The sequence below is a fragment of the Sus scrofa genome, chromosome 1 (assembly GCF_054392235.1).
Source record: "Sus scrofa isolate SSC_HxYL_T2T_F1_AM1 chromosome 1, Sscrofa_HxYL_maternal_Yorkshire_Landrace_v2.0, whole genome shotgun sequence".
Taxonomy (NCBI): Eukaryota; Metazoa; Chordata; class Mammalia; order Artiodactyla; family Suidae; genus Sus; species Sus scrofa.
In genome coordinates this window covers 289432936-289443427 of record NC_139383.1, presented here as the reverse complement: position 1 = coordinate 289443427, position 10492 = coordinate 289432936, and the positions used below count along the sequence as shown (strand labels likewise).

The 10492-nt window shown below is 59.8% G+C and overlaps 1 protein-coding gene across 2 annotated transcripts; it reads left to right on the top strand.

Annotated features, from left to right (window-relative positions):
• The first annotated feature begins 262 nt into the window (after positions 1-262).
• On the top strand, positions 263-9573 carry ZMYND19 (zinc finger MYND-type containing 19). Of its 2 annotated transcripts, XM_021081116.2 has the most exons (7): positions 263-536; positions 1131-1253; positions 2036-2095; positions 3319-3425; positions 4016-4156; positions 8622-8802; positions 9032-9573. In XM_021081116.2, the coding sequence occupies exons 1-7, from the start codon at positions 486-488 to the stop codon at positions 9173-9175; spliced, it is 807 nt and encodes a 268-aa protein (XP_020936775.1). In that variant the 5' UTR covers positions 263-485; the 3' UTR covers positions 9176-9573. The 2 variants fall into 2 exon arrangements, with proteins under 2 accessions (XP_020936775.1, XP_020936776.1); XM_021081117.2 differs by lacking the exon at positions 1131-1253.
• The last annotated feature ends 919 nt before the right edge of the window (positions 9574-10492 follow it).

Genomic DNA, 10492 nt, shown 5'->3' with positions numbered 1-10492 from the left:
AGCCGGGAGCCGGTAGCGCCGCCTCCCGCACAAAGCTTCCCGCGAAACTGACGTCGCGCGGGGCGGCCGCGCAGGCACCGCCCCCGGCCGCGCCCCTCCCCCGCGCTCGCCCTGCTCTTCAGCGCGCCGGCGCATTCGCCCTCTTGTCATTGGCAGCGGCATGGCGGCGCGCGCCGGCCGGTGCAGTGCGCGCCCCACGATTGGCCAGGCAGCGGCGGGCGGGGGTGTGTCCGCGCCGCGCCCCGCCTCTGGCCCCGCTCGCGGTGGTGCGCGCGGCAGCGGCGGCGGCGGCGGCGCGTGGCAGGTCCGGCGGGCGCCAGGCGGCGGCGGCCCGAGTCCGGCCCAGCCTCGTCCCGCCGGCCCGCCTGCCTGGCCCCGATTCCGACCCGGAGTCGTCTGCCTGGCCCGCCCGGCGCGCTGCGGCCCCGCCCCGGCCCCGGCGCCTCCCGAGGGAGCGGCGCCGCCGGCCGAGCGCAGGCCCGGCCATGACCGACTTCAAATTGGGTATCGTGCGGCTCGGCCGGGTGGCCGGGAAGGTGAGCGGCGCGGGGCTGCGGCCAGAGTCGGGCTGGGGGCGTGGGGGGGCTGGGCCAGGGGAGTGGGCTGGGGACCAGGCCGACGCTGGGGGTGAGGGGCCAGGCCGGGTTTGAGGATAGGGCTCGGGGTGCGAGGCTCGGGGGTTGCCGGGGCTGGGAGTCGGGGTCGGGGTTGCGAGGCTGGGAGGAGGGGGCACAGGGCCGGGCGGTTGTACGGGAGATAGGCTGATGGCCTCGCCCCCTCACCGGTAGCCTTCCTCTGGCCACCGCCTGGGGTCCCGACCGTGCGCCGTGGCCGGGGGGAGGTGGGGGCTGGAGGCTGCTCCTGCGGCCCCGAGGCGCGCAGGCCCTTCCGAGGCGGCGCGCTCGCTCCTCGCCGAGACCCGCGTGTGCGCGCCGCTGGTGCCTGCCGGTCCGTAGTAAGCTTTGCGCAGGGTTTGTGTTACCAGCGGCGGCCCGGGCTGGCTGAGCCTCAGTGGGCCTCGCCAAAGCGGGACCTCCCTCTGCTTCTCTCGCTTACCTGGCCCCGCTCTCCACGTGTTCGAGGCTGGAGCTTCCCAGCACCTGTGGGCATTGAGGCTTGGCTGTTTTCAGGAGCCGGCCCGCCGGCCGTGCAGCTGCACCAGCCACGGACCTTACCCTGGATGGGAACCCTGTTCCCATCACCAGCGGCGGAAGCTTCTGGTGGGAGAGAGGAGCAGAGGCAGTCAGATGAAGGTAAAACCGATTCATATCCTAGAAAAAAAACTTTCCAAGTGAGAGTAAGACTGGTTCTTGCTCTTCCTGCAAGGGAGAGTGACTTTCTAACTAGAGTGGGCTCCTCATCAGCTCTGAGATCCCTTCTAACGTGATGACAGATTGCATCCTCTGAAACTTTAATTTGGAACAGACGTTTTGGACAAAGACAAGGGACAATTCTGTGAGCACCTGCCTCTATCAGTAAATGTTAACTGAAATCTTGGGGATAGTCTGCCTCAGTCCTGGGCTTCTCCCTCTACTCCAGTGAAATCACCATCTTTTTTTTTTTTTCCCCCCGCTTTTTCAGGGTCACACTTCAGTATATGGAAGTTCCCAGACCAGGGGTTGAACGGGAACTCCAGCTGCCAGCCGTATATCACAGCCACCGCCACCCAGATCTGAGTGGCGTCTGCGACCTGCACCACAGCTCACAGCACCGCCAGATTCTTCACCCACTGATCGAGGCCAGGGACTGAAATGGGGTCCTCATGGATACTAGTTGGGTTCCTTACTGCTGAGCCACAACGAGAACTCCTCTGGGGCACTTCTCATGGTTGGTCTTGAGCAGGTGAAAGTGAAGCCTGATCCCTTTCCGCTGCACAGTCTTGAGAGGGCAGTGACCGGCTTTGGGCCTCTCTGCCTGCTTTTCAGGGTAGACTGCCCCAGGCCCGCTGACCTCTCTCCGTTTGAAGGGGCTGTTCCCACTTATTTCTAGTACCTTGGGCTCCTCAAATGTAACGTCCTCAAACATTAATTTCCAGACCAAGTACACACTGATAGACGAGCAGGACATCCCGCTGGTGGAGGGCTACTCCTTTGAGGTAAGGACGGCTCTCGCTTTGCTGGCATACCCTCGGTCATGCCTGGGGAAGCTCATGAGGGCTGGGTTTACAAGGCAAGACCTTGCACGTGAGCATCTCAGGTTGGCCAGTGCACCCTCTAGAGCCCAGGTCTGGGCAGGACCTGGCCGTCACTGGCCGTTGGAGCCCCTCAGTGAGCTGGTCTTCCCCCACGTGCACCTGCTTGCAGGCTCTTCCAGAGACCCTATCTGCGGTGTCCTGTCTGTGATTGTGTTCAGTGGGATAAGTGCCACTTCTGTCCCATTGCCTCCCACCCGCTCTCTGGCCTTGGCCCTCACCCCACCTGGTGCCCCCCAAGCTAAGCTCCCCCTGCCTTCCTCTGCTCCTTGCCTGGTGAAACTGTCCTCCCTCCAGGAGTCTGCGGCCCAACCCCACACGCTTTTCTCAGCCCTTCACACTGGCATGCTTACCTGGTGGAGGGCTTCTCTTTTCTTACTGCATTGGGGCTTTTTTAAGGACAGGGAAGTTTATTTCTCTGTGTCCTCGATACTTTGCAGAGTGGTTCGTGAACAGGTCTTGCCTCAGTACCACCCGTCTATGGGAGCCTCCACAGGCCCCCAGGGTTCTGGGAATAGATGGCCATTGGTCTCTCTGGCTTGTTTCATTCATTTTTCTAAGAGGAATTTGGAATGTTGTTGAGAATTGGAGGTGTTTTTGTTGTTGTTTTTAATGCCTGCACCCGTGGCATATGGACATTTCTGGGCCAGGAACTGAATCCGAGCCCCAGCTGTGGTGATGCCAGACCCTTTATTTTTATTTATTTATTCATTTTTGTTTGTTTGTTTGCTTTTTCTAGGGCCACTCCTGTAGAATATGGAGGTTCCCAGGCTAGGGGTCGAATCGGAGCTGTAGCCGCCGGCCTACACCAGAGCCACAGCAACGCGGGATCCGAGCTGCGTCTGAGATCTACACCACAGCTCACGGCAACGCCAGATCCTTAACCCACTGAGCAAGGCCAGGGATCGAACCTGCAACCTCATGGTTCCTAGTCGGATTCGTTAACCACTGAGCCATGACGGGAACTCCACCAGACCCTTTAAACCACTGCGCCAGACCAGGGAGTTAAACCCACACTTCTGTGACGACCTGAGCCATTGCAGTCAGGTTCTTAACCCACTGTGCCACAGCAGGAACTCCCTGAGAATCGGAGGTGTTTTAGCAGATGGTTTTCTGTCTCTTCTCAGGCCCGGATGGAAGTGGACGCAGACGGAAATGGTGCTAAGATATTCGCATACGCCTTTGACAAAAACCGAGGCAGGGGCTCGGGGAGGCTCCTTCATGAGCTGCTGTGGTGGGTGTTTTCTGGGTGTTTTCAGATGCCTGCTTCCTCCTTCGAGTTTGCGTGAGCCCTGAGCTCAGCAGAGCCCGCCCTCATTGACGGGTGGCGCCTTCCCCAAGTGTCCCGTTTGCCCTGAGTCATTGCCACTAAGCCGGAGGGGTGACTGCTTTACCTCTCACAGCTCTGCCAGGAGCCTGAGTCTACACCACACGCACTCTGCACTCTCTCTGGACACGGCCTTCTCCGGGGGAGGGGGATCTGGTCCCTCCGCCTGGCTCCTGCCGAGCCTGCTGGGGGTGTGGGGAAGGGCCTTTTTCTCTGTGGGGTGAGCAGTGCAGTTCAGAGATAGAGGGGGTGTCCTCTAGGCTGTGTATGAGATGATTGGGGCTTCCACCATTGGCTCCTGCAGCCTGGCTCCAAAGTCCAGGAGCCAAGCTATCAATGCGGTCTGTCCTCTTTGGGCCACAGGCGGACGTACCTGGAGCCTCTCAGCAGCCTGGCCCCTGATGCGCCCCTGTCAGCGTGACCAGGGGCCTGTTGAGAGCACCTGGCCGAGGTGCTGGGGGTAAGGGGGCCCGTGTGGAGAGCTGTCTGTTTCCTAGGGAGCGGCACAGGGGGGGCATTGCTCCCGGGTTCCAGGTGGTGCATCTCAACGCTGTCACTGTGGACAATCGCCTGGACAACCTGCAGCTGGTGCCATGGGGCTGGCGGCCCAAAGCTGAAGAGACCTCCAGCAAGCAAAGGTGGGTCATCTTGGGGCTTGGTGATGGGGGCCTTCCCCTGAAGGAGGCCCTGCAAGAGGGGTCCGGGTCTGCTCTCTGCTCCAAAGCGCTAGTGAGTTTGGGGACCTTGGTTATTTTCCCCACGAGGGGAGTCCTCCTTTTCTTCCCGGGGGGAGGGTGCCGTTTGACTGACCTTTTTGGGGTGGTCTTCTGAATTGACCCTGGCAGGGGAAGGTTGGTGTGGGCTGGATCCTGGTAGGTGAGCAGGACTCCCCGAGGCATGGCAGGCGTCTTATCACAGGGGCCTCTGCACACAGACGGGTCTTTGACATGCTCTTTAGCGAACAGCTCGCCTAGTCAGTGGCTTAGGGCTTGGCTACTGGGCCTCTGCTTTTCCTGGGTCCTGGGGCAGTGCTGTCCTTCAGGACGGTGCAGGTACCCGCCTTGGGCCCGTAAGGTGCTCCCAGGACAGTTCCCATGGCTTTTCCCAGGAACAGTCCCTCTGAGCTTCGTGGAGCCTTTGGGAAGAGCTGGAGGACTAGCCGGACAGGAGCCAAAACGAGCCGGGTGTCCCTGGCCACATGTGCATCCTTTAGGGGCTCCTGTGGGCTCCCTGGGGCCCCTGCATGTCCTCGGCCCTGGGCAGCTCTTACTACCTTCGGCTGTGCCGGTGCTCATCTCCCCTGCAGACAGAAGTCGGGGGGCGGGGGATGTCTGGTGTCTCTTAGGAGCTTCACAACAGCTGGAGACAGGGTGGAACCTTGGCAATGGTTCGGGTTAGTGTCTGGCAGAGCCCCATGCAGTGCAGGTGGAAATGGCAGAATGAGCCTGCTAACTGGGCTTGGCAGTAGAGAATAGTCCCCAGGACTAAGAAGGCCACAGGGCGAAGAAGGCTGCTGCAGGCCTGGAGGGCCGTCCGTGACTCTGCGAGGGGGGCAGGAGGCGTCTCCAGGCCTCCAGGTCCGTGTTTCCTAGAGTACGGCCCCAAGGCCCCCTCATGCTGTTCTTGAGCAAGGCTGGCCCTTTTTTACAGTTGAGTCAGGACTCCCATCCTCTGGGGGACTGTGTTAGCCTAGCCTCTGTCTGCAAGTGACAGAAACTTGAGTCTCATTTGGCTGAAGCACAGCAGGAGCGTGCGGGTTCCCCGCGGGATGTAGAACGCCCTGGCGCCTCCTGCAGGTCTCAGGAGCAGCTGCCAGAGCCACGTGCCCGCTCTCCTCAGCCGAGGACAAGCTGGGATCAACTCCAGTTGGATCGTTTTGAGTCTCCTTTCTGCTTCCATGCTGGGGACAGGAGGGTTCTTTCATCAACAGAATGAGGGCGGCTCAGCAGGCAGCTCCGCTCTGGATCCCCCGGGTCACCCGGCACGCGCACAGGACCCTCTCTGAGTCCGTGAGGTTCCCACTGCAGACACGGGAGGGGCACTGCCTACCCTTCCTCCAGCAATGGGTCTGCCTCTTCCTGGACTCTCTGGGCTGTGGAGCCTGTCATCTCGGGCAGGTCTCCCCATGACCCGTGGCCGAGGGTTGCATTCGTGCATCTGAGCTCCGTGTGTTGTGAGACAAGGGGACCCGTTAGGCAGAGGTTCCACCCCAGCTGTCCCATCCTCCTTCCAGGCCACTCACGGGCAGCCCAGGGCCATCCCGAGGCTCCTGCCTGCTGGTTGTCCCAGGAGCTGAGTGCCCAGGGGTGGGGTTACCTTTGGTTTGCAAGCTGGGGTTCAGCTCCTCAGCACGTCTGTCGGGGCAGAGCCGGCCGCAGGCGAGTGTGGCCTGAGCTCCCCTTGGCCTGGCGTGTCCTTCCATCTCTCATCCAGTGGCCTCTGTGGCAGCTCTCGTCAGCGTCCCATCTGTGAGGTGGGGTTCAGCACCTCAGCCCCTCCTAGGCCCGTAGCTGCGGCCCTGCCTCCCCAGTGACGCTTCAGGGGGGCCCTGATGGCTGCCCCACCGGGGCGCAGCTTCCCCCGATGCCTCTAGGAGCTGGCTGGGACTGAGACACGCCTGTCGTGCAGAACTTGATTGAAGAGCTCAGAAAGTTGTCATTCTCCCACATCCTGACTCATCCTTTTCTTTAAGAGATGTTTTTATTGTGGGAAAATACATGTAATATTTTCTTTTGAACCGTTTTAAGTCCGTAGCGTTAAGCACACCCACGTTGCTGTGCAGCCATCACTCTCCACCTCCAGAAATCCCTCGTTCCCCAGACTGAAGCTCTGTCCCCAGTAAACACTAAGTCCCCACCCCTCGGCCGGCCCTGACACCCGCTGGTCTATGCATTGGCCAGTCTTGGGACCTCCTCTGAGTGGGTTTGTGTGGCGTTTGTCCTTGAGTGACGGGCTTGTTCCACCCTGCCTCCTTCATGTGCTCCAGGCTCACCCATGGCGTAGCATGTGTCAGAATCTCCTTTCCGTCTCAGGCTGAACAGTCTTGCGTCAGTGGACGAGTAGCACGTTGGGTTTGTCCACCCACCCACGGGCCCTTGGTTGCTTCTACCACCTGGCTGTTGTGAACAATGCGCCTGCGAACACAGTTGTGTGAACAGCTCTTCCGAGTCCCTGCTTTTGCTTCTCTCAGTGTGTGCCCCGAAGTGGAACTGCTGAGCCGTGTGATGGCTGTGTGTTTAGTGTTTGGAGGAGCCCCCGTGCTGCTTTCCCAGGCATCTGCACTGTTTCACTTCCCTCCGGCGGTGCAGAGGCTCCAGTGTCTCCACATCCTCGCCAACACTTGCTTTCTGTTCAGTTGCTAGTAGCCATCTCCTGAGTGTCGGGTGGTCTCATTGGGGAGTTTTTTTTACTGTGTTTTGGTTATGCGGTGGCACGTGGAAGTTTCGAGGCCAGGGATCAAACCCACGCCACAGCAGTGACCTGAGCCACAGCAGTGATGATGGCAGATCCTCAGTCCCTGTGCCACCGGGGAACGCCCCATAGTTTTGACCTGCATTTGACTGATGATCAGTGATGCTGAGCATTTTTTTCTTTTTTGGCCGCTGCGCAGCACATGGAGCTCCTAGGCCAGGATCAGGTCTGAGCTGCAACTCTGGCAACCCACTGTGCCGGGCCAGGGATTGAACCTGTGTCCTAGTGCTGCAGAGATGCTCCAATCCTGGTGCACTATGTGGGAATTCCTACCCATTTTTACTTATTTATTTATTTATTTGCCACACCTGCAGCATGCAGAAGTTTCGGGGCCAGGGATAGAACCTGTGCTATAGCAGTGACAACACCGGATCCACGGTGCCACCAGGAAACTTTTAGGTTTTAATTGAGTTGTAGAGTTCTTTATATATTCTAGACTTGAGTCTCTCATCAGCTAGATGATGTGCAGATGATTCCCCCCTCCCATTGTGTAGGTCGCCTTTTCAGCCTATTGGTTGCCTTTTTTTTTTTTTTTTTTTTTTTAAAGGGCTGCACCTGCGACATGAAAGTTCCCTACACCACAGCCACAGCAATGCCAGATCCAAGCCGTGTCTGCAGCCTGCACCACAGCTCACAGCAACGCTGGATCCTTAACCCACAGAGTGAGGCCAGGGACCAAACCTGCATCCTCGTGGATCCTAGTTGGGTTCGTTAACCACTGAGCCATGAAGGGAACTCCTTTGATTGCCTTTCGATACACAGAACTTTTGGATTTTTCACGGACTCCTTGTGTCTACTTTTTCTTTCCTTGCTGTGCCTTTGGTGTCATATCCAAGATCATTGCCAAAGCCGACGTCATGAAGCTTTGTCTGATGTTTCTGAGTGTTTTATAGTTGGAGTCTTTGTTAGGTCCTCAGTCTATTCTGAGTTCATTTTTGTATGCAATGTTCGAAGAGGGCGACCCTTCCTTTTTAACCAGGTCCCTCCAGGCTTGGCCACCAGGGAGGGTGGGCAGGGGATGGTTCACCCGGTCCTTGGCCATCACGGTGCGGGTGCTGCTTCCTTGGAAGGCCAGCTGCTCCCTCCCTGGGGTTTGCCCCCCTCTCCTGTACCTGTTGCGAGGCCTGTGCAGGCACCTCAGTTTGAGCATCAGGCAGAGTTTTTCGGTTGTGACCTTCGAGCTCCTCCAGCAAGATGCACGGTTAGATGTAGAGCCGCACGCGGCACCGAAGCAGAGGCGGCTTAGCCAGGTGCAGAGGCCAGTGCTCTTGCGGCCACCAGCAGGGAGAGAGGCTGCCTGGCCTTGCTCAGGGGGCGCAGGCTTGGCTGGGCCTGGGGCTGAGACCACATGATCTACATACCTGTTGTGTGCCTGGCTGTCCGAGGGGTGGGGGTGATTGACCAGCGAGGCAGACACAGCCCTGCCCTGTACCTTTTTGCGGTTGAGGTTACAGAGAAGTAAGTCCCGGCGTCGGGGTGGGCCAGAGGAAGGTCGGGCTGCCAATCAGAACGTGGGGGAGGCATCCTGAGATGAGCAAGCCTCTTGTCCATCCCTGGAGTCAGTCCTTGTCACCTCCGTGCCTCAGCTCTTTCTGGCCAAAGAGTACTGACGCGTCTGCCTCTCTCTTTAAGGGAGCAAAGCTTATACTGGCTCGCGATTCAGCAGCTTCCCACGGACCCCATAGAGGAGCAGTTCCCTGTCCTGAACGTGACCCGGTACTACAATGCCAACGGGGACGTGGTGGAAGAGGAGGAGACGTCCTGTACCTACTACGAGTGCCATTACCCTCCCTGCACGATGATTGAGAAGCAGGTGCGCTGCAGCTGGCTCCGGCCGCCCCAGCCCTGCCCGGGGTCTGGTCCCTACAGACCCCAGGCCTCTCCTAGAGCTGCCCTTTTGCAGCTTCCCGGCTGTGGTGGCTGTCCCTTTGTCGCCGCCTGACCGGGGCCCAGGCCCTTCCACCCAGTGCAGGGGTTGCCGGGTCCTCGCGTAGTCTGTGCCCCACAGCCGACTCCCCAGCGTGACCTGTGTGTCCTTTCAGCTCCGGGAGTTCAACATCTGTGGGCGCTGCCAGGTGGCGCGCTACTGTGGCTCCCAGTGCCAGCAGAAGGACTGGCCCGCGCACAAGAAGCACTGTCGGGAGAAGAAGCGCCCCTTCCAGCACGAGCTCGAGCCGGAGCGATGACCGATGACCGGGCAGCAGAGCCGCCTCAGGCCCGAGATGCCGCGGTGTCTGGATCTCCGCGGGGAGGTGTGGACCAGGCTGATGGCTGGACCAGAGCTACTGGAGGAGCCGCCCAGCCCCGCCCCCGCGCCACTGGCCCCGCCCCCGCCCCGCCCCCGCGCTCGCCTGGAGCTGGAGCAGAGACCGCTGGGAGGCTCCGCAGGGACAGTTCTCATTATTTATATGTTAATATGTTTGTAAACTCATGTACAGTTTTTCTGGGGGGAGGCCGTGGCAGGGTTAGAAATTACAAATAGTGTCATTTGCTGTAACACTCAAATTCTCCGGGTAGCCGGGTCGAGGAGGGCGGCCTGCCTGGGACCTGGCACAAGGCAAAGTAAAGGGTGGGACACCCGGGACCCTGACTGTGCCCTTCTCTGCTCGCCTCCTCCCCGGTCGTCCGTGGACGTGGGTGTGGCTGGAGCCTGTGCTGTGGCCAGGCCTGGGGGTGGCTGCCGAGGTCGGCACTCTTCTCAGCCACCACTGGTGCCCTCTCGCTTTGACTCAAGAAGCGCGGGCGTCGGGGCTCAAGGTGGGGCCTCTGCCAACAGCTTTGCTGTTTCCTGGCCTGGGCCGTGGCCCCCAGGCCAGGCCTCCCTCTCCTTCCTGGAAGCCACAGAACACTGAGCACTGGGCAGCATCTTGTACACCTTGCATGGCCATCTGGGGGCCAAGAGCCAGGCTGTATGGACTGGAACTTACAGGTTTGCAGGGAGAGTGAAGGCTGGGCATGCCAGCTGTGGTCATCCATCGAGGGCCATGCCAGGCACCACGTGGGTCCCGCAGGCCCCTGCCACACTTCCCCTTTTGCAGCTCTTCTGCCATCTTCAGAATCCCCTGTGTGTTCTTGCTTCCTCTGGCTGAGGCCAGCCCCCTTGGTAGCCTATGGTCCATGAGCTGAGCTTTTGGTAGTTTCTGCAAAGCTTGGAGTCCTCCTGGGGAACAGGCTGGCGAAACAGGAGACAGCAACATGCCAGGAGCTGGAGGGGAGCCTCAGTCCTAACCCCGAGGGAGGGTTTTCTGTAGTTGGAGAAACTCCACATGCCCCACATGCGTTTCTGCTGAGAAGATTTTGCTGCTGTCTGTGCGAGTCAGCTGTGCGTCTTCCCGGGCAGGGCCTCTTCTGCACGGGTGAGGTCTGCGCTAGGTACCTCCAGGCCCAGGTGGGGCAGTAATGGGGGCTCAGAACTGTCAGGAAGATAGTGGGATCCCGAGAGCCCTACGGGCAGCAGCGGCCCTGAGCCCTTGGGATGTTCCCAGAGCCGGGCCAACTCCTGC